The sequence below is a fragment of the Stegodyphus dumicola genome, chromosome 3, assembly GCF_044657685.1.
Source record: "Stegodyphus dumicola isolate Sdum_Otavi_A_Nest chromosome 3, ASM4465768v1".
Taxonomy (NCBI): Eukaryota; Metazoa; Arthropoda; class Arachnida; order Araneae; family Eresidae; genus Stegodyphus; species Stegodyphus dumicola.
Window position 1 is genome coordinate 109,831,214 of NC_140770.1, and position 24,717 is coordinate 109,855,930.

General features: G+C 34.9%; 1 protein-coding gene across 3 annotated transcripts in view; it reads left to right on the forward strand.

Annotated features, from left to right (window-relative positions):
• The window catches only part of LOC118202692 (uncharacterized), a 376,501-nt gene that overhangs the window by 334,802 nt on the left and 16,982 nt on the right, over nt 1-24,717 (forward strand). For all 3 annotated transcript variants that reach the window (XM_085813163.1, XM_085813164.1, XM_085813165.1), the window contains 2 exons: nt 23,372-23,728; nt 24,418-24,621. In XM_085813163.1, coding sequence (XP_085669289.1) covers nt 23,372-23,728; nt 24,418-24,621 — 561 coding nt within the window. The remainder of the gene's footprint in view (nt 1-23,371; nt 23,729-24,417; nt 24,622-24,717) is intronic.

Below are 24,717 nucleotides of genomic sequence, written 5' to 3' on the forward strand. Positions count from 1 at the left end.
TTTGGATAAAGAAGCTCGGCAAAACTCTCAAAATTGTTTGCTTTATAATTCCAATTTTTTTAATTTTATTTTGTTTATTTATTTATTTATTTATTTATTTATTTATTTTTTATTTTTTATTTTTTTTTTTTTATTTTTTTATTTTTTTTTTTTTTTTTGAAAATATTCCTTATTTTAATATATTCTTGCAATGGCTCGGTCACGAAAGAAAACACCGTCAGAAACTCGCAGATTAGTTATTGATATGCATCAAAAGAAAGGGAAACCTATTAGAAAAATTGCCTATTTAAACGTAATTTAAGTGATTCCACAGTTTTTTAGTATTATTATTAATTAGTATTATTAATTAGTATTATTATTAGTATTATTATTTTAGTATTATTATTAAGCGTTATAAGATACAGAATCGTATTCAAAAGAAAAGAAGACCTGGAAGACCATGTAAGTTGTATCATGGAATGAAACGTTTTATTCTAAAGAATATTAAAATGCATCCAACACTGAGTGCTCCTAATCTTGCTTCGGAACTTCGTGAATTATATCGAATATGTGTAAATCCAAAAACTGTAAGAAAAATAATGTGATCTTCAGAATATCGTGGGCGAGTAGCACGCAGAAAAGTTCATGTCAGTAAAAAAAAAAAAAAAAAAAAAAAAAAAAAAAAAAAAAACCGGAAACTTCGCCTCGCTTTCGCAAAATCGATGAAACAAAGGACACCCGACTACTAGAAAAAAGTGTTGTTTCCTGATGAAAGCAAATTTAACATCTTTCGGCTCAGTGTTGGTGTGGAGAAAATCAAAAGAGAAGTTTCGGAACCAAAACGTAATACCTAGTGTTAAACATATGGATCAGTATAAACCTTGACATCCTGAAGCGAAATTTGGCATAGTCAGCACAAAAACCTTTATATGCAAAATAGTTACCAGGACAATGATCCAAAGCATACTGCGCATAGTGTTAGACTCTGCCTTTTATATAAGTGTCCAAAAGTAATTAAGGCATCACCCAATCGCCAGATGGGTGGTAATCTTATTGAAAATAATTAATCTTATTGAACATATTTGGCAGGAACTAGAATCCCAAATTCGAAAACAGAACATGATTCAAGAGGAGTGGCGTAAAATAAGTCCAAAAATTTTTTTAAAAAAATAATAATCTTGTGGAGTCTATGCTCAAAAGATTAAATGAAGGGAACAAGTGTAAAGGTTATCCAAAAAAATATTAAGAAGCAATGTAAGTTTTTGTCTTTTTTGTCTTTTCCTATGTAGAGTCATTAGGTTAATTGGAAGCAGAAAAGATTAAAATTATGCAACCGCCTTCGCCGGGAATCGAACCACGGACCTCTGGAATACCGACCCAGCGTGCAGAACCACTACATGCGACATGCGACATGAGACGGAGGACGTGGGCACCACCCCTCTTTTACATTACGGTTAATCGGTATAGCGCCACGTCCACCTTTATCTAGATAACCATACGTGTTCATTGTGCTAATATACTAATACATAAACATACATACAAATTTGGTACTTAAATCAGTGACGTTAAAGCTAATTAATGTTAGACACTGGATAATACATTGCCATGTTACAAGGTGTATGCAAAAGCATGGATACGGTAGCATATATACATATCGTGCGTACTCATATGTTGATTACGCTATGATCCTTTGAAGCATTATCATTAGATTACTTAGATTACAGAAGACATGTACATACTGAAATATTAGGTGCGCAATGTTATGCTGGAATAAGTAATTAGTACAGTAAATTAAAAGTTAGACCCTAGATTAGTACTGTGTGGTACCGTGTCTTGCTACTGAATTATTTATACTGTTTCCTAAGTACATTAACCAATGTTCAAAGATATTAAAACGCGTGTATTGGGTACACAGTAATTAGTGGATACCCAAGCGTTAGGTAAGTGCTGCTTTAACATACATTAACAATAGGTACTTAATACAATGCTGAATAGATAATTGGTGCAATTAATTTTAGAGTGGGGCTCTAGTTAGATCTTTGCGACACGGTGCCGTGTTACAGGATAAAATGTGCAGATGCATAGTTACATTATCATATATACAGAACATAAATTCATATACATATATACAGACATTCTATGTACAGACACATTAGGTACATGATTATTCAGTGCGTAATAGATGTATATTAACTATACAGTGCCAAGATATGTGATAACACTAGTAGATACATGGGTACAATTACATATAAACAAGGACATACACAATTACATATAGACAAAAGCATATATACGCTTATATTTGGTACATAATAGTCATTGGTGACACGAAGGATGCTAGGAAAGTGGAAGAAATATCTTATATATTCCCCTTTTTAAAGGGCAACTAGGGTTTTAGGGGACCTTGTCGCCAAATCCTGGGTGCGAAGAATCATCATCCACAACCCTTTCAGTTCGGGCGCTACTGTAGGGTCATTAGGTTAATTGGAAGCAGAAAAGATGAAAAATATGCAATCGCCTTCGCCGGGAATCGAACCTCGGACCTCTGGAATACCGGCCCAGCGTGCAGAACCACTACACCACGAAGGACGCTAGGAAAGTGGGAGATATACCTTATAACTAAAAGTGTCTAATTATTTTTGCGAGAATATTTTTACTCGTTAAACAAATGATATTGATTTTTGAATTTAATTTTCATCTTTTCGAAAATGTATTTACTATAAAAAATGTTGAATTTATATATAATTAAAATAATTTATTTTAGTTTTTATATTCATTAATGAATACAAAAAATCAAAGTGCCCGATCATCTTTGTGAGTCGTTGTATTTTAAAATGAGTAATATTTTAATATTTATACTAAGCAATGATGAGTTTTTGTAATGATAAACAATACTACTGTTTATATGGAAAACTGCAAAACTTATTTAAAATTCAGATTTAACAAAATATTGAAGTTTTGAATTTTGTTCCATAATGGATTTCAAATTGTATTTGGAGCGTTTGGTAAAAGCTCAGAATACGCTGCATAAACAAAATTGAGAAGGCGGAGATTAGTGATGTCACAGCTAGTTGGAACTAAGCTTGTGATGTCACAATATATTCTCGCATTTTACACTACGTATATTTACTGATACGCAGTCGCATGGATCTCCGACCTAAGGTTCTACACCAATCAGAGTTATATGTCCATGCGACGGAAAAGAATCTACCATCCACCGCCAGCGGCATTTACTGAATCAATGATAGTAATATTACAATGCTAAATTGACAATGTCATCTAATAATTGTTACATAATAATCCGTATGAAAATAAATATACGATCAATTAATAATTGCATTGTCATGGATAGGATCTACTATGTTGTGGAGAGTGGAACTTATTTTTGCAGTTATCCACAGAGTAAGCCAGTCACATCAGTTCAGGCAGTTGATAGTTCCATAGCCCAAAATATATGATGTTGTGTAGGCTATTCTATGTTCACTTTTGTTAAGTTCATCGTTCAAGTAAATACTACTTGTCCACTTCGATACATCATAACTTCGTGTGCTTAACAGTTTGCACACCTCATTATGTGCGTCCATAGCAATTTGCACACTGTGTCGCAATTATCCACAAGGCAATCACGAAATTGCAATTGGGAATTTCATTGTAATATGTACACTGTTTTACTATTATCCACAGAAGCAAATGTTTTGTAAATAATGACTTGGCTCCCAGATGATAAAAAAAGAAGGAAACTAATTCTTAAATTTTTCAATACAATTCTAAATTGTGCAAAACTACAGATTTGTTAAACAGTTCCAGTTAATACAAATTGACTGGTATTCCAACAATATAAAGCACATATTCTAAAATAAAACGTCTAATGGAAAACAGAAACTAATTCCCAATTAAAATAGACATAAAATACATAATTATTCAGCACATATTATATACCAATCATCATACCATAAAAATACACGTTTCAAATGCTGCAACTAATTTTTTATTACAGTTAGAATATTTACCAATCAAACATACTACAAATGTACTTGTTAAAAAAAACTGCAACTAATTTTTTATTGGCAGTTGAAATAATAAATTTCTATTATACAATTATAAATAGCACAAATAAACAATTTCAATCTATACAAATTGACAGGTATTCCTACAACATAAGAACACATATTCAAATATAGCTAATCATTCTTGTAAAATGGCTATAATAGTGCCCAATTTCTTCAAATAATTAAAAACATCTACAGAAAAACAGGAACCAATTCCCAATTGTAACAAACATGAAATACCAAAAATTATTTAGTACATATTATATACCAATCATTTATACCATATAAATAAATGCACATGGTTCAAATGCTGCAACTAATTTTTCATTACAGTTAGTATAGTTATCAATCCATCATACTATATTAAATGCACATGTTTCAAATACTGCAACCAATTTTTCATTACAGTTAGTATATTCCAATTTGCCAGCTAATAAAATAAATCCGCTCTAAGTTGAATTAGCTGCAATAGTTCACATTGCTTAAAATAGTTTATCTACTGGAAAATAGAAACTTATACCCAATTGTGATGGACATGATATACAGAAGTTATTCTGTACAAGGCTGTTATAATTCCAGATCCTATAAAAAGCTACAAAACATCCTCAGATGTTTATTCTTATATACAAATACAAAACACTGAACTCTCTATCAAATATAGAAGAGACATTTACCAATTCTATCAAAACTCAATAGACCTAAATATTTTATACATTTAATTATAACTCTAATAACAAGGAAGCATTATAACCCACAAAATAATTAGATACAGTTCTAAATTCCTGTTCTTACTGAAAATGCAGATATTCTAAGATCTGTAATGAACTTTTTTTTTACACAATCAGAATATTCCAGTTTACCAGCTAACAATAATTGTAATTAACTTACAAAAATGCAAAAATAATACAATAATAACAAAATGGCGAAAAAATAACAAAAAGAACAAAATAATAACTATAAAATAACAAAAAAAATCATAATTAAAGGCTATAATATTAATATACAAACAGACAATTCCCAAATGCAGAACTTACTCCCAAGTGAAAGTGCAGAGCACATCCAGTACTTAATAGTCCTAAATATTCTATGCATTGAAGTTAAACACACAATTATCATTACATTATCGTAGATTTGCCTTGCAATTTTAAAGGTGGTTTGCGTTTGAGGGGTTTAGATGCTCCTATCAACATTGCTTGAGTTTTACTGGTAAAAATAATCACTTTGTGCCTTCGTGCCCAGTTTGCTATAATATCCAGATAAGCTTGAGCCGCAGAAGAAATACCCGATTTACCTTTAACAATTAGCATAAAATCATCTGCAAAAGCTATGAGTTTACAGTCTGACTTTCCATCAAACTGTCGCAAAAGAGAGTCAGCTACTATCGTCCACAAAATGGGACCGAGACAAGATCCCTGAGGACACCCTGTAAGGTCCCTCACTTGAAATTCTAACTTCTATTCCGACTAAACTTATTCAGAACTTACTTCTCGCAACTTGTGAGTTCTTAAAAAGTATTTAACGCTAGTAGCTTCTCGCCAAATTACTAACATAAAAATCTATGCTTACGAACATTTACAAAATACCGCTATTTGCGATTTAAATTTTCTAAACAGATTTAGCAACTTATAACAATATGATATAATTTGAACTTCAAAGAAAAATTAGCAAAGAAATTTTCACTTATCTTTTTCTGTACTCCTGCATCCTGTCTTTACAGAATTGATCAAAGGTAAGAAACCTGATAACCTCCACTCTTCTTCTCGATGTTCGATGTTCCACTCCATTCAGTTCCAGTGCTTTCCTTTTCTGTCCTTTATGTAGGAATCTGGGACTCTTCCGGCCAGGTTGTGGATTCTGGAATGCCAATTTCCTTTTTGACTCCGGTGGGGCTCTCCGTCCTTCAGGGTCTTTGAATCTTCTCTTGGCCCTTCTAATTGTTGCTCCGGCACGGTTGTGTCTACAGGTCTTTTCTGGCTTTTCGGTCTCCACGCTGGTCCTCCTTGGGTCTGCCTTGTAGTTGTTGATGCTGGAAATTGTGATTTACGTCTACTTTTAAGTCGTCGTTGAATTTTCTCCTTTCCTGGAACCTTGTCAGCAGGCCTCCCTCTTGTGGTCGATGGCACTTGAGTTTTTGCAGCATCCTGGGTTCTGACTCGTTGATCTGTCGGTACTAATTTCCTCCTTTTTGTGCGCTTGTAGCCTTAGTGGTATGGGTTTCCCTGGTCGAAGTTTGTTGGCTCTGCTTTCTTTTTTGCGTTGGGGGACTCGAGCTGTACTCCTGAACTGGCGGGCTTCTCTCCTTACTTCCAGAATCCTGTAATAAATCCTGCAATATTTTAAAGTCAGTGCGGCTGTAATAAGGTTTTAATTGATCGATATTTGCCACCAGTTGTTGGCCATTTTCAGCCTTTAAATAAAACCTTAAATGGTTTCTCTTATTCTTTCCACCATGTACGACCCTTCAAAACCTGGGCTCAAACTTCGCCACTCTGTTTTCTGGTGCCGACGATAACGAATATTTCAACTTCAGCACTTTTTGTCCCACTGTATATTCCAATTCCCTTCTATTTCTATCATAATAAATCTTTTATTTTTGTCTTGCTATATCAGAACTTTTAATAGCTTCGTCAATAATTTTTTGAACGTCTTTTAACTTAAATTCTTCTTGTCGCTGTTGTACAAAGAATAGCTTATCCAACGGCGTTATGATTTTTCTTCCTAAAAATAACTCCGCGGAGGTTTTCTGCGTAGTATCGTGCTTTCCGGTTCTCAAGGCAAAACCTAACTCATTGACACAGCTGTCTCAGAGGTCATGAAAGTTTTTCACATATCCTCTGATAATTTTTACAATATTCTTATTTACGCGTTCCGCTATATTCGACTGCGGTCTATATGGTACCATTTTTAGATGGCGTATGCCAAGTCCTGTGCACAAATTTTTAAATATACTACTAACAAACTGTTTTCCATTATCTGATATTACTTTTAGTGGGGCCCCATATTTTAATATATATTTATTTAAGAAAGAATCTGCGACTATTTTAGCTGAAGCTCGTTTAAGAGGGACTATTTCTACCCATTTTGAAAAATGGTCAACGATTGTTAAAAGATATCTGTTTTTATTTATTTTTGTCCTAGGGTAGGGTCCTAGCAAATCTATTCCAACTATTTCGTTTGGAAAAGTGGTCTTTATGTTTTTTAAATACCCGGCCGGGCTGTAATTAACATCGTTTATTAATTGGCACATATGACACGACTTAACATACGCTGTAACAACTTTCTGTAATTGCGGAAAATAAACCGCTTCGCGTACCCTCTTTAGTGCTTTTCGTATTCCGAAATGTGCTGCAGAAGGTAGATCGTGTAACTCCTCTAAGATACTTAAACGTAGACTCGCTGGGATTACTGGTCGGTATTCCTGATTTTCATTAGTTACTTTTGTGTAAAATAACAATTTGTCGATTATTTCATAATGTTGTGCCCTATTGCGAATAGCCGTTAAATCTATATGTTCAAATTTTTCGGGGTCTTCCAGGTATGCGTAAATGTCTTTAAACTCTGGGTCCTTTTTTAATTCTTCTATTATCGTCTCACGGGACTCAATAACTCTTGAGGTGAGCATGGCACACTTGATAGTGTTTCCCTCTTCATCAATTTTTATTCGCGAAAGGGCATCGGCGACCAAGTTTTCCTTTCCCGGAGTATGTTTTATAATTAAGTTGAACTCTTGTAATTTTAAAGTCCAACGTATCAAGCGAGGCGATAATTTTTTTTCCTGAATACAAGCGACCCACTGCCGCATGATCTGAGTAGACCGTTATCGGTGAACTTCCGAAGTAGACCCGAAACTTCTGAACTGCTAATAACACAGCGAGCGTTTCTCGCTCAGTAGCGGAATAGCTCCTTTGCGTAGCATTCAAGGTTTTCGAAAAGAAAGCTATAGGTTGCCCATTTTGGGAGAGCACCGCTCCAACTGCATAATCGGATGCATCCGCTGAAATTTCTAGACCTTGCTCGCCTTCTGGGAATTTAAGGACTGGGGCATTGATTAGGGCATTCTTTAATTGTTCAAACGCGGTGTTCGCTTCGGCTGTCCAAGAAAATCTACTTTTCTTTCTTTTTAGCACTAGAAGAGGCTCAACTATTTTCGCAAAGTCTTTTATAAACATTCTATAATAGGAACATAAGCCCAAAAATGAAGACAATTTTTTAGCCGTATTTGGGGGAGGATAACTTTTAATTGACTTAATTTTTGAATCATCATTCTCTATTCCCTTATTCGAGATTTTGTACCCGAGGTATCGTAATTCCTTCGCCGCAAACTTGCATTTTCTTGCATTTATTCTGAAACCGGCCTCGTTAAGTAAGGCAAAAACTTCTTCCAATGTTCTTCTAATGTTTCGCTGGTAACTATGATATCGTCAAGATAAATTATTGTGCTTTTACGTAAAACTGGCTTTAAGACTATGCCCATAGCTTTTTGGAACGTAGTTGGCGCTCCGCTCAAACCAAAGGGCATTTTTAAAAAGGCATTGATGCCTGACTTTGTTATAAACGCGGTCTTCTGGACATCCTCTGGCTTCACGGCTATTTGAAAGTAACCCGACGTGAAGTCTAAGGTTATCATGAATTTAGTCGAGCGAATGTTTCTGATGATTTCATCAATTATTGGTAGGGGATATGTGGGATATTTTGTTATACTGTTTAACTTACGATTATCAACTGCAAACCTATACGCGTCCGGGTGTTCAGGCGGTAGCCCGTTCTTTTTTCTACGAAGGACCACCGGACTTGCGTAAGGGCTCGTGCTTGGTACAATTATTTTATTCTTTAACATAGTTTTTATATGGGTTTCCAAAATTTCTTCTTTTACTTTATCGTATCGGTAAGGTTTTGACCGGACTGGAGGGGCATTTCCAGTGTCTATGGAATGACTAACTACCTGACAAAACCCAGGTTTTTCGTTAAACAAAGAATTAAATTTTCTTACTAATTCTTCAATCTTCTTTTTCTCTTCTAACTTCAAATATTCCAGATTCAATTCCCTATTGCCATATTCCTCCATGGAAAATTCACCTTCTTGTACCGGGTCCATGTGCACCTGAAACGTAGACTTCTGAAAATTAAGATTTGCGCCGGATGCGCGTAAAAAATCGATCCCCAATATCACTGATGTAATGTAAATTTGAGATGATGTTGAGTAAATTTTTCACGACTAAAAAATTAATTTTTAGGACCTCGTTTTTAATCTGAACATGCAGTGCGGTTTTCCCCAAACGTACGCACTGTTTGCCTTGGGCGGCAATTACTTTCTGTCCGGTGGCTTTTAACAGTCTGTAACGACGAAAATGTTTTTTGAAAAAATTTTCCGATAGTAATGAACATTGTGCCCCTGTGTCCAGGAGTGCAGTGGTTGGTACATTATTTACCAAAATCTGTATCTCTGGCATAGCAAGATTTTGTACTACGACTGTATTTAGACAAATTTCTGAGGGGTCTTCTGTCCTACTCGGTGACCGTTGCCCCTTCTCGATCACCGGTTTGCGTTTAAAGTCTGGTTGCCTGCCGCCTCTTTTCGCTGATTTTTATATCCACCGCCCTTAGATTTATCTGCGCTCTTTCTATTAAACTTTTCACTTTTTCCCGTCTGCCGATATGCCTTGTACTGAACTTGTGGTTTCTTTTGGAGAGTAAATCTTGAGTACTGGCCAAACGGACTTGCACGCGCTTTCTCTGCGTTTCTTCTACTTTGAAATTTCATTGCAAGCTGGAACAGAATTTCCAACGTTTGCGGATTACGCACTTCGAGAAAATCTTGCGCTGACGGTAGAAGACGCGGTAGAATTACTTCGATAATTTCTTTATCGGGTCTTTTCCCGTATAATAAATTAAAAATATGTACTTTTCTTAAAATGAACTCTGTCAAATCCTCGTAACCGCCTTGGTATTTACTCTACAATTCTGATTCAAGCTTCGCACGATCTTTAACCACTGGAAATGCTTTTATTAATGCAGATTTGAAATTTTCCCAGTTATATGATTCAGATCCTGGGTCCCCCAACAAGAACTTTCCTATACTCTTCTGCCAGCTAAGGGCTTGACCTTTTAAGGCTGTCGTAGCGATGATCACTTTTTGTAGCTGATTCACAGGATGTAAAGTGAAATGTAGGTCTAGTTGCTCCAAAAATGTCAGGACTGAGCCCTTGCCATCGAAAGTGGCTGTCGGTTTCATGGCTGCATGCAGCGTTTCCACGAGGAATCCAAACCCTTCTTCTGGATTCGTGGATGTTGTAGGGACCTGAAAGGTCGGAGGGGTCAACCTAAACTTCCCGGTTTCTAACGACATGGTCCGTTTAGAATTCTTTTCGGGCGCCAATAGTAAGGTCCCTCACTTGAAATTCTGAGTTAATGTTGGAAGTGAGGAATCTAGGAACTGATAAGCGAATAATCGCTAGAGTTCGAAGACAGGAAACAACAAGAGAGAAGGGTAAATAACCCTTTATTATTTCTATAAGATTTAACAAAACTCCGCCTGGGAGTGAACAAATAAAGTCCGCACTTTAAACTTGAACTTAAAAGACTAAGAATTAAACTAAAACTAAGATTAACTAACTAAGTATAGCCAAAGCTATCAAGGTACAATGAAAGTTGGCCCCTTAACCTATTTTACTACGAAGCTTAGCAAGGGCCTGAGTACGGCCGAGCGGATAACAGCTTTGAGAGAGAGAGCGGCCAAAAAGGCAGACGCGCGTAGTTCAGAAACTCTGTTTCTCTCTCTGTCTCAGTAAGTAACTTCGTGGTTTAAATACCGCTCCTTCTCATTAAATATTCAGCAAATTCCAAAACTACGTTCTGGCCGGAAGTAGTAAGTTGAAGTTAAGAATTTGACAGGAAAGGAACTTTAACTTAAAATTTAACTGTTAATAAAATTAACATAATCCTTACAACCCTTTTTGTAATTTTTGATCATATTGTCCTGAATCTAAAGTCACTTGGATATGACGATCTTGCAGATAACTTCGAATGAGGTCAATGATATCTACTGGACACCCCATGGTGACCAGAGCGTCTATTATGTCCGGTATACTGAAAATAACAATAATCAGCTGTTTATTACTGTGAATTAACATTAAACTCTTTATTTGAAATTTACCTTTTTAATAGTTAAGCTTGGATTTTACTGAAAATAAGAATAATAATTTGCTAGTCCGATAGCGCCTTAGCCGGAATGAACTTATAAAGTATTTCTCCCTCTTATTAGGTGTAAGGTATTTCTTCTCGTATGCCTTCGAGGAGTAGTGATCAGCACAAGTGGCGGGTATTCTGGAGTTCCGAGGATCGCATCCCGGCGAGGGCATTGCTCATTTTTCATGTCTCCTGCTTCCTAAATAACCTAATGTTTCTACAGTGACGCCCGAACTAAAAGGTGGTGAATGATGATTCTTCATCACCAGGATTTGGCGATTAAATCCCCTAAAACCCCAGTCGCTCTTTAAAAGGGGGGAATATATAAGGTATTTCACCCGCCTTCTTTGCATGCCTTCGTCGTGTAGTGGTCAGCACACTCGACGCGAATTCGAGACTTCCGTGGTTCGAGACCCGGCGAGGGCATTGCTCATTTTTATATCTCCTGCTTTAAAGTAACCTAATGTCTCTACAGTGGCGCCCGAACTAAAATGGGTGGGGAATGATGATTCTCCACCCCCAGGATTTGGCGATTAGGTCTCCTAATCCTCAGTCGCCCTTTAAAAGAGGAAGTATATAGGGCATTTCTCCCACCTTCTTAGCATGCTTTCGTTCTGTAATTGCTAGCACACTCGGCGCTTATTCGAGAGGTCCGAGGTTCGAGTGCCGGCGAGGGCATTGCTCATTTTCACGTCTCTCAGCATCAAAACTCGTAATATCTGTACAAACTATTAGTCTCGAAAGGGAATTTGCGGCGTCAAGGAGCGGCATATCACTTTAAACGTCTGAATCACTTTTCAAATTGTCGTCAGGAAATATTATCGCACTGTATTATTTTTAAAGAAAGTAAATAATGGAGAATCTGCATGAAGGTATGCACATTTCTTGCAGTGCGAAAAACGACAGTACCTATGGTCATCAAATTTTGAATAACGTAGTCCTCCACCTTAATATGTGCTCCTGGAAGCCCGAATTTTAAATTTCATATTTCGTTAAACTTTAACGAATTATTAACAAACTCGACGACCTGAAAGCGAGCATTAGCAACACTATGTGAATTAAAATATTTTTATCTCCAGCGCGCGAGACAGTATATCGGAAATTCTAAATCTGTGCTGCTTTTAAATATTTTGTAAAATAATATGCATATAAATCAAAAAGAAACTATATACTATCTTTAAAAAATACATAAGTAATACAAAAAATAAAAGTAAAATAAAACTTAAAAGGCAAGTAAATAGTAAGTTTTAATTTAACTTACCAACTATATTTGTATTTGGAGAGTGGAGCAGCATTTGCCAAACTAAGTGATGTTAAGTAGTGTGTTTACGCTAAATTTATAAATAGAGGGCGCTAATATAAAGTTAAGATGCTACCTGTTAGATCTATTTTATAAACCTATTTTGTAAACTTTTAAGTAATGTAAAATATGTGTTCTGTTTCAAAAATGTTACTGTGAAATATTGTAAAAATGTGTAAAAAATTGTAAAAATGCAAACTGTAACGTTATGTGAAAAAAATGGTTGCAAACTGTTAAGTATAGTAAAATATTAAGGATTTTAAAAAAATCGAAAATTTTTTTGAATACATATATATATTTTAAATTAACATGAGATAGAGTAATTCAGTTCTGCCAGTTATTAAAATGGTAAACAATGTACTAGTTTCTCATACTTGTATTTATATACAAGTATGAGAGTATTGAAACATTGAAACTCATATAGTTTCAATGTTTTCATTTATTTTTAAACGTAAGTATTTAAAGAAGCAAGGGGTAAAGAAGACACAAAAATAATCTGAAAGGTTTCAGATTTTAAATTACGTCCAAAGGGGCGTTTTTATAACAATTTGTGTTACCTTTTTTTTATTAAATATCATGTTCTTCGCAATTAAACCGTAAAATTTAGTTCAAGAGCAATATCGCAAAATAATTTTAAAATGAGCATATCTTTAGAATTTTCGGTACACAGTCTTGCGCGTTGGAGATAATTTTTTTTTCCGTACAACGTTGCTATTGCTCGCTTTTGAAATCCCTGAGTTTCTTAATCAAAAATTCGTTAAAGTTTTACAACATATGAAATCGATAATAAAACAAAGTCCAAATTTCAGATTTGGGCTTCCAGATGCCCATAGTCGCAGGAGGATTGCGTTGTTCAAAATTTGATGGCTCTAGGTACCGTTGTTTTATCACAGTTCGAGAAACATACATATATTTATGCAGATTTTTCATTATTTAATTTCTTTAATACAGGGAGATAATATTTGGTGGCAAAAATTTGAAAAGTGAAACAACGCAAAATGCCAAAACGAAATTAATAGTCCTAATAGCCCGTTTGGACTAAAAATAAGAAACGTTTTTAATTTAGGTTCATGTTATAGAACATTTTAATTTTATCATTTTCACAAACTACTTTACTGCTACTGTTGCCTCCTACGCGGCAATATAAGTTATGTACAGCGCATTGTTTCTGCGCAACTTCAAAGTTATGTACAGCGCATTGTTTCTACGCAATTTTCAGTTAGTTAAGATTCGAACTCCTAGCGTAGCATACATGTTTTTTGATCCCGTATGGTCGGGAATTTATCATTTTCGATTTAGATTTGTAGTTATGATACAGTCCACGAAATAAAATTGCTGTTGTTGTTATAAAGTTGTCTTTTTTATATAGTAGAACCAGCGACCTCAAAACATTGGTCAACGTCGAGCCCGAGCTAATTAGAATAAAAAATTGCTAATGAAGACATAACCACGTTAAACAGAAAACGTGGTGGCATTAAAGCTCAAATTAGGAAATTAAAGTCGTCTGTCAGTGGAAAAAGTGATGATTTTGGTTTCAAACAAATAGAAGTATTGCAAGAAAAAGTTCACAAGTTAAATAAACAAATTGATGAACTTCGCTTGGATTATTACAAAGTGTGCAAAGATGAAGAAATATGATACATCGAAGCTACTTTTGAAGAAATCGAGATGGATATTACTAATGTTCAGGTAAGCCTGAAATGTCTTTATACTTCATTATGTAGTAAGAATGCAAATAATAGTATCCCAGAAACAAGAAGTAATTCATTGAATTATAAATTGCCTGAAATAACATTACCTAAATTTTCTGGCAATTTCGAAGACTGGAATTTAATTAAAAACCAATTTGTAGCTTTAATTTAATCTAATAGACAATTAACAGATTATCAGAAATTGTTTTATTTACAATCTTGTCTAATTGGTGATGCAAAGCAGATACAAACAATAGATGACACATTTTCTTCCTTATTTAAGGCACTTGAAGAAAGATATGATAATAAGAGACTGGTTGTAAATTCTCATATCGATGAATTACTTTCTATTGAAAAAATAGTTCATAGAAATCCTAAAGATTTACGCTCATTAATTGATAAAGTTCAGAAACATTTAAGAGCATTAAAAGTTCTGGAATTAAATATGGATAAATTAAGCGAAGCTTTGCTGATTAATATTATTCTTAATAAAATAGATAAAGAATCCCTTAAGCAATTTGAAATGTCATTAAATAGTAATGATTTATGTGAATGGGATTCTTTCATGACATCTCTTCAAAAGCGATGCCAGATGTTAGAAAATATGCAAAACAAAACTGTATTTGCAAAAACAAAACAAAACATTCCTCCAAATAAGGTTCGATCGTTAGTGACAAAAACGAATAATAATAAATTTATATGTCCGGTTTGCAAAGATAATGACGCAATTTTTAAATGCGAAACATTTCTAGCATTAAATCCAATGGAACGATACGAAATGATTAAAAAGCTTTCTTTGTGCATTAATTCTTTACATTCAAATCATAAAGTAACTTCCTGTCAGTCTAGACACTTTTGCTCGGTTTGCAAATTAAAACATAATTCACTTCTTCATCGGAATGACGGATCCATGTCGTCTGCAACAAATGGGGGAAAGCAAAATGAAACTACGCCCTCCCCAGAGAACTGCAAAAATGAGGCTGTTTTGAATAGCAATAAATCAACAGAAAAAGCCTTATCGGCGTTTCTTTTTTTGAAAAATAAAACTGTTCTCCTTTCAACTGCGATTGTTTGGTTAGAAATATTTATGGCCAATTCGTGAAAGCAAGAATAGTTCTTGACTCAGGCTCAATGTCAAAATTTGTTACAAATGAATTCTGTGAGCGTGCAAATTTAAAAAAGGAAAGAATAAATTTTCCCGTTTCTAGTTTAAATGGGCAAATTTCAAGCATTAAATCTCATACTTTTGCTTCTATTTTTAATGGAAATAATTCGTTCTCTGCTTCATTAAAATTTTTAGTTGTAAATAAAATCACAGATTTAGTACCTTCTACAAAATTAAATATTGAAAATATAGATATTCCTAATACATCAAGTTTGGCTGATCCAGAATTTGCAACTCCATCTAGTATGGATCTGCTTTTAGGAGCAGAAATATTTTATGACATTTTTATTAATGGCCAAGTTAAATCTTCTACGAAATCACTCGTTTTCAGAAATTCTGTGTTTGGTTATATAGCTACTGGTTCTTTGAAAACATGCCTTGAAAATTGTCAAAATTATTGTGGACTTATCGGTAATGTTGATAATATTGATAGATTAGTAGAAAAATTTTGGTTAATGGAAAATATTGGCGAAGAAAAGCCAATGCTTAGCCAAAAAGAAGAATTCTGTGAACAACATTTCAAAGACACTTACAGACGAAATGAAGATGGCAGATTTACCGTAAAAATGCCTATGAAAGACGAACAATTAGGAGATTCAAAGCACTTAGCCAACATTAGACTCAATCAATTAGTTAAACGTCTTAGCAAAAACGCTACATTGCAACATTTATATCAAGATTTCATAACAGAATATGAAAATTTGGACCATATGGAAAAGGTCGATGATAATTCAAAACCGAAACTTGAATATTACCTTCCCCATCATGGAGTGTATAGACCAGAGAAATCAAGTATAAAATTAAGAGTTGTGTTTAATGCTAGTGCCCCAAGCTCAAATGGATTAAGTTTGAATGATTTACTTTTAGCGGGAGCAGTTCAAGAAGATACTTTTGATATTCTTGTGAGATTTAGAAAACATCAAGTATCAGTTATTGCGGATATACAAAAAATGTACCGGCAAATTTTAGTTGATGAATCCCAAAGAGACTTACTTCGAATCTTATGGAAGAGAAACCTTAGCGACTCACCTGTGACATATAGACTCAAAACGGTGACTTATGGTACTAAAAGTGCTCCATTTTTAGCCATTAGATGCATAAAGCAAGTTGCATATGACGAAATGCATAAATATCCTGAAGCTGCCAAAGCTGTCTTGTCACACTGTTATGTTGATGATGTCATCTCTGGTTCATCAAACTTAGCAAGGGAATTGAAAAATCAGCTTATATAGCTTTTTCATAGTTGTGGAACGACTTTGCACAAATGGAACTCTAATTCTCCTGAACTGTGGGATAGCCCTTCTACAAGCTCTGAGCTTTCATTCTCCTCCAAAAGTGATAATGTGGTTAAAACTTTAGGTATTACATGGAATTCTCAGAAGGATGAATTCAGCTTTAAAGTCTCAATCGACGAGAAATCATCATATACTAAAAGAGAAATTTTATCGACAATTGCCAGGCTTTATGATCCTTTAGGACTTATTGGTCCGGTAATCACCAAAGCCAAGATATTTTTACAGAAATTATGGGTTCAAAAACTGAGTTGGGATGAACCACTTTTCGCAACTATTGCTCACGAATGGCAACAGATAGTTTCAAATTTAAAGGCTGTTGAGAACATAAAAATTAATCGTTGCATCCTCTCCAATCATCCAAGCAAGATTTCACTCATTGGATATGCAGATGCTTCGGAAGCCGCTTATGGTGCAGTTGTCTACTTGATTTGTGTCGATGAAGATCACGGCTCGTCATCTCATCTACTAGCCAGCAAATCTCGTGTGGCTCCATTGAAAACTTTATCTATTCCAAGATTGGAACTTTGTGCATGTTTGCTATTGGCTCATCTGATTTCGAAAGTTAGCAACTCATTGAAGATGCATTTAGATGACATCATTCTATGCACTGATTCAACAATAGCACTGTCATGGTTGAAGACTTCTCCTCATCTTTATAGACCTTTGTTGCAAATAGAGTCTCCAAAATCTAAAGACTAGTAGAACCGCGACACTGGAAGCACGTATCATCATCAAATAATCCGGCAGATCTGATTTCTCGTGGTGCTTATCCTCATAAACTTGACATCTTCCTTGTGGTGGAATGGTCCTGAACAGAACGAACTTAGTGATGCATCTTTATTTGAACTTAACAAGACTCTCATAGATTCTCCTGCTTATCAGGATGAACTTAAAAAACCTTTAGACGTTAATTTGAACTGCAATTTAAACTTGTTTTGGAATACCCTTTTTGAATTAACAAATAATTATGTTAAACTAATTAGAATTTTAAGTCTTATTTTCAGGTTTCTGTCCAATCTGAAAGGTCCAGTGAAGAAAACAGGCCCCATCAGTAGCATTGAATTTCAAGATGCCGAAATGTGCTTGATAAAAATGATTCAGGTAATAGAATTTGCAGAGGAGATTAAATCACTTCAAGATCAGAGAGTAATCAAAAGTCAGGTAAAAACTTTAAATCCATTTTTAGATGGAAAAGATATATTACGTGTGGGCGGTCGCTTAACTCATGCCACAATTAATTATGATTCTAAACATCAAATTTTATTGCCAAAAAATCATGAGCTTACCAAGTTAATATTTATTCATTATCATTTGAAAAATTTTCATGCTGGTCCTCAAGCATTGTTACATTTTGTTAGGGAAAGATTTTGGCCTATTAGTGGCAAGGACTTAGCTAGAAAAACAGTTCACGAGTGTGTAATTTGTTTTCGTCATAAACCTATCATTTCAGACCAATTAATGGCCGATTTACCTCCTGAACGTGTAAATCCAAATCTAACCTTTCATAACACAGGGATAGATTTTGCAGGCCCTTTTCTAATCAAATATAGAAATCAAAGGAAAGGTAGTTTACATAAAGTTTATATAGCAATCTTTGTTTGCTTAGTTACAAAAGCGATTCATTTAGAAATAGTATTTTACTTAACACCTGAAGCCTTTATTGCATGTTTAAAACGATTTTTTTCGCGTAGAGTTAAAAGCACATGTCTGTTTAGTGACAATGCAACTAATTTTGTAGGAGCTCACAAAGAGTTAAAGAAACTTGCTTCTTTAGTTACTGTCCCTGATGAAGTTTTGGGTAAGTATTTGGCATCTGAATATATCTCTTGGAAATTTATTCCTCCTCGTGCCCCCAATTTTGGTGGAATTTGGGAGGCCGGAATCAAATCTTTCAAATTTCATCTTAAAAGAATTAGTTCCGATGCTAAATTAACCTATGAAGAATTTTTAACCGTAATTGATCAAATTGAAGGAATACTAAATTCGAAACCTCTTTCTCCTTTATCGTCTGAACCTTCAGATTACGAACCCTTGACGCCAGGTCACCTTTTTAATAGGTAGACCCATAAACTCAATTGTAGAACCTCAAAATTTGGACTTGTCAGAAAGTGATTGTCATGATGGCAAAAATTAACTAAAATGGTACAGATTTTATGGAAACGATGGATAACTGACTATCTTAATCACTTGCAACAACGAAAGAAATGGTATTTTTCAAAGGAAAATATAAAGAAAAATACAATGATTATTATTAAAGATGATCAGTTACCTCCATTTAAATGGTTACTAGGAAGAACTGATCAGACGATTCCTGGTAAAGATGGTAAGATACGAGTAGCAGTCATTAACACAAAGTTTGGTCCAATTAAAAGGCCAATATCAAAAATTTGTTTATTGCCTATTGAGGATAACTTCAAGGATTAATTTCATTGTTAATAAAATATACATTGTTCTTTATTATACTTATATTTTGGTAATTTTTATTAAAAGTGTCAATATTTTTTACTGTTTGAATTGTTGATATACTTACCATAATTATTGAAAAAATTTGCAAATGTTTAAACGTTATTGAATTTTCTGAATTGTTTATTTCATTCTGTAAATGATTTACTAACTTTAAGTTTAACTAACATTTTTTTTTTTTTTTTTTTTTTTTTTGCTTAAAAAAAATGAATAGCGAATTGTTAGCATTTGATATTGAATTGTATACTTAGATTTAGTTTGCATATCATAAATATTGCAACGTGGGGCGGTATGTTGCCTCCTACGCGGCAATATAAGTTATGTACAGCGCATTGTTTCTGCGTAATTTTCAGTTAGTTAAGATTCGAACTCCTAGCGTAGCATACATGTTTTTGATCCCGTATGGTCGGGAATTTATGATTTTCGATTTAGATTTTTAGTTATGATACAGTCCACGAAATAAAATTGTTGTTGTTGTTATAACGTTGTCTTTAGTATAGAGTCTAACCAGCGACCTCAAAACAGCTACATAATGCCATAATCCCTTACATACTAACAAGTAGACAATTTTCATTATTTTCTAAAAGTTGTAAAGTTTAGTATTAATAAAAAGAAATATTTTTATAGCAAATGAACATAATACACAGCTTTCAAAACTCTGTTTCTTAAATGCCTAAATGACGTCAAATTATGTCTCTACGTATACTGGAATTCTATATATAAATGACAGAAAAAATCTAATTTCTTACAATAAGGAAAATAAGATAAGAAAATAAAAACTACAAATTTGGAATAATAATAAATGTTTCAAGTAGAAAACATATCAAATGCAATTACGATAGCAATCACTACGTATTAAAAATAATAAGATAAAAGTTTCTTATTGGGTGCAAGTTTACAGTTTTCCTACTGTTCTTAAAAAGATCGTCGAAATATTGATATGTATCGTAAGTGAAAAACAGTATCAACGTATCAAAAGAAAACAAGTAAAAATACAATTTTAATATAAAAAATGATGGCTAACACATAATTCACAATTAAAATAAAAATAAAAATTAAGGGCACAAAAACGATATATTTCCACATAATATACGTTATATTACTGTTGTTCTCTCCAAGTACGAGTACAAAGCGGTCTGTTTTCTCTGAAAAAAGTCAGAATTGCACGAACTCTACATACCGCACAACCTCGGCATTGCGCATGCACACAGTGTTCTGTTTTCACTTTAAAAAGTCAGAAAACTGCAGAACTTTCCATCGCCGACGACCTCGGCACTGTGTACCAGCCATGATGATGTTCTCCCTAAAACACTTGCAACTTCAACATACGCTCCAATATAATGAAAATTAAAGAGGTTTAATGTTTTTAACTTTTAAAAATAGACTTTAAAAATTGCACATGCCAATCAGAAGCATAGAACAAATGATCGAGTGATAAATATCGCACAACTCTATTGATTCGAGTTGTAACAAATTAACGTTTCCATAATACTACCTCAACGACGAAAATAAAGCTACCAAAATAAATTAACTACTTAATAACGAAATCGCCAAATTTGGCGGGCATCAGATATTTCACTTTAGCCAATAATAATAAATGACACTTAACCCTCAGTCTTTATTTTTTGGGGAATATATTGCTAACACCTCAGAAATATCTGTATTAACCTGCAGGGGCTGGATTCCTTCTGCTTCACATATATTTGATCAGATAAGAATCAAATTGCCCTGCCGAGTACAGTGAATTCTTTTAATAGCTTCCCTAGACCCTTTAATACTGTTGATATATGTACCTTGAACAGACCATTGCACATTTCGAAGAGACCTTGAAATTCTACGTCTGTATTCGCTTCCCGTAATTCGACCCTTTATATTCTTTTCAAAATCGAGCATTTGTAGGACCTCGCAATCAACATTTTCTACATGCACAAGCTAGTCACGCTTTTTTTTTACCCTTTTCTCTCCAACATCTTATAAGGTATTTTTCGTGCCTTCTTAGTGTAGTGGTTCTGCACGCTGGGCCGGTATTCCAAAGGTCCGTGGTTCGATCCCTGGCGAAGACGTTTGCTCATTTTTCATCTTGCTTGCTTCCAAAAAAATACCTAATGTCTCTACAGTGGCGCTCGAACTAAAAGGGTGTTGGATGAGGATTCTTGGCACCCAGGATTTGGCGATTGGGTCCCCTAAAAAGCCCCAGTCGTTCCACTTACTGCAACTCACTGTCGCCTGCGGTTAGCCTGGAGTAGAGAGCATGCAATGTGGACGCCGCAACAGTGGGCTTGTGTGATGTTTTCCGACGAGTCCAGGTTTAGCTTGCAGTCTGATTCTCGCCGGACTTTCATATGGAGAGCTCCAGGTACCCGTTACCACCAAGAAAACATCATTGAACGACACCGTTACGGTGGTGCAGGAGTGCTCGTTTGGTGTGGAATTATTCTGGGTTCCAGAACTGACCTGCATGTTCAAATTGGAATTATGACAAGCCAAATCTATCGGGACGTCATACTGGAACAGCATGTACGTTTGTTTCGGGGCGCCATAGGCTCACAATTTGTGTTTATGGATGACAACGCCCGTCCTCACCGTGCAAACATCGTAAGCGAATGCCTTCAATCGGAGGATATCACCCATATGGACTGGCCAGCATTCTCACCGGGCTTGAATCCAGTAGAGCACGTGTGAGACATGCTTGGCCGACGAGTTGCAGCCCGTCAACGTCCTCCTACATGTCTACCGGAACTTCGGAGAGCATTGCTTTTTGAGTGGTGTAATATCCCCCAAGATCAGATCGATAATTTGATACTCAGCATGCCTAGGCGTTGTACGGACTGTATTGCATCGTCTGGGAGACATACAATGTATTAAAAATCATACCAACCATGTAATATTGGGTTTTTTTTTTTTTTTTTTTTTTTTTTTTTTTTGTAATTTGCTCCAGGGATAAAAAATCGCTGTTTTTTTTTTAATAATATCAAACATATAGCATAATTTTTTGCTCTTTACCTTTTGTTTAATAAATAAGCTTTAAAAATAAGTCAAATTTGTTTTGCTAACTCTTCCTTTGCCTGATTTTGCATTATCCTTAATTTATGGACATGAGTGTATTTCTCGTATCTTCTTGATGTAGTGGTTCTGCAGGCTGGGCCGGTATTCCATTCAGATTTTCATTTATACCGCAATTATACCGCAAGAAGCACTGACATCACGCATAACTGATTGAAGATATGTGCACATCAGTGGTGAAAGAATTCTTTGAGCCAAAGAATCCTTTTCTGTGTTTTGAGTAGGTTATAAATTTTATATTCATTTAATCAATATTTTCAATCGTTTGGTAAATCTTAACTATGCGCTTTTGTGCGCTAACTCGTTGCATTATATGCTAACAACAGCACACAATAAAGTAAATTTATAATAAAAAAATTCGAGCAGTAACAATGTAAATGTATATTTTTACTCAACTAAAATATAATTTAAATTTTCTTCAAATATGGAACTACAGCATAACTATGAAAGTATAGCATAGATGAATTCGTTAAACACAGAAATGTTGTTAGCCTAAAAGAAACAATAGATTCCAAGGGTTTGCGACAAATTTTTAGCGAAAAGACAAGAATACGTGTTTACAGCGATAACAGTAATAGCGATAAGGGAAAAAGAGGAGCTTCATGAAACAAACACCTTACGAATGATTAACTCATAAGTTGTTCGGAATGCGCTCCGCCTTGTTCACTACTAGTTCGAAGCGCAAAATGTTTTGTTCCAAAACAGATCAAAGGGTATCTGCACTGATGCTATGAATATTGTGTGTGATGCTTGCCGTCAAGTTGGCCAGATTCATAATCTGCCCTCTGTAAACAGTATTCAAGTATCCTCGAAAGCCAAAAATCACTTGGGTTAAAGTCGGGTGAACGTGGCTTTCACGCTGTTGGAAAATGGATGTTATTCTAATAAGCAGTCAGCAGCTGCTTCACACAAGTAGGAATATGAGGATGACGCCATCTTGCATGATTGTGCAATCCACACGCTGACGCTACTAAAGTGTCGCAAAAATGTTTTATGCATAAATGTTTCATACCGCTTGCCAGTAACGGTGCATGTACCGGGACTCGCAAGTGTGATCTTGAAGAAAAAAGAGCCAACGACAAACGCTGCCATTATTTTGCACACGCAGTGATCTAATTATTAATAATGACTAATTTATTCACTTTTAAACTAATGGCCATTTTATTTGTTTCATTTTTAAGGACGAAGAAGGACAAACAGTGCTGCATTTCGCTGCTGCTCGAGTACATCCGGACGGCAGCCTCTATGCACTTTTGAGTCATGCTGAAGTCTTGTTGGGGGAAAGAGATTCTTTGTACCGCACATGTTGGGATGTTGCTGATGAAGCTGGACAGCAAGAAAATACCGCTACCATCGACAGATACGTGCTAGATGCTTTTCTGCAGCAGCGTTATTCTTTTATACAGATGCTGAAACATGATGGATATGACCACATGTTACAGATTAAGGACAATATCGGCAGGGATATTGAAACAATATTCGAAGAGTTAAAGATGCACTCTAACTCTTCTTTTCTGAGGAATATTACTGACTTTGTGGTAAGTATGAGATAGGATTCTGAACTGATTTTGCTACGCCTAGTTTGTGGGCTAAGAACCATATAGCTAATTTAATTAGAGAATTATCGGAAAAGAATGCGAGGATCATAAAAATGTATTACCCAAAAGTTACTACTAAACATAGTGCAATAATTCAAGTGCAGAGAATTAGCTTAAATGTTTGTCTTACGTTAAAAGATTTAGATTTTTGCTTCTTTTGATCCAGATAATTTGCACAGCATACCATGAAATGGTATTCGATCTGATCCTGAATCTGCTGAACAATCATAAATTCGAAACTGAAATCATAAATTCATAACTCATAACTGAACGAATCATTAATAAAATTGCCTTTGCGATTTTCTACTTTAAGTGCGGCGAATACTGAATCTTTATATACTGATGCGTTCTCTCGAAAATATATCAGATTAAAATAACAAATTTCTGGCAAGAATGATTGATCCACCCTTTTTTCATTTCAAATGATTGGAAACATTTTCTTTGCGTACAAGCAGGCTGTAGCAGAGTGTTTGTTATCACTTTAAAAATAGCATTATTTTTCTGACATCTTCAGTTTGTTAGAAACTTGAAACATTTTCAGGTGATTATATGCTAATGAGGTTCCTGAATAATACTTGTTAGTAAACTCCTGCTAATTATATAAATAAATGTAATTTCTTTTTTTACAGAGAAGAAGAGAAGACCTGCATGGTTATATCAGAAATAGCTACTTGGAAGGCACTTGCCGACTCATTAGATCAGATAACACACTTGTCACTGCAAAAAGCCAGAGAGCGAGATGCGCTCTTCACGTGGCTGTGCTTTTCGAACATATTGGTGTTATTCAGGCGTTGGTCAAAGCCAACTCATCCGCAGTACATGTGTCTGATAATGTGAGTACTAACGTGCATCTCTTACTAATATGTGTACGTAGCCAATAGAAATAATAATTAAAAAAAACCTATCGGGGAATATAAGAACTTTTAAAC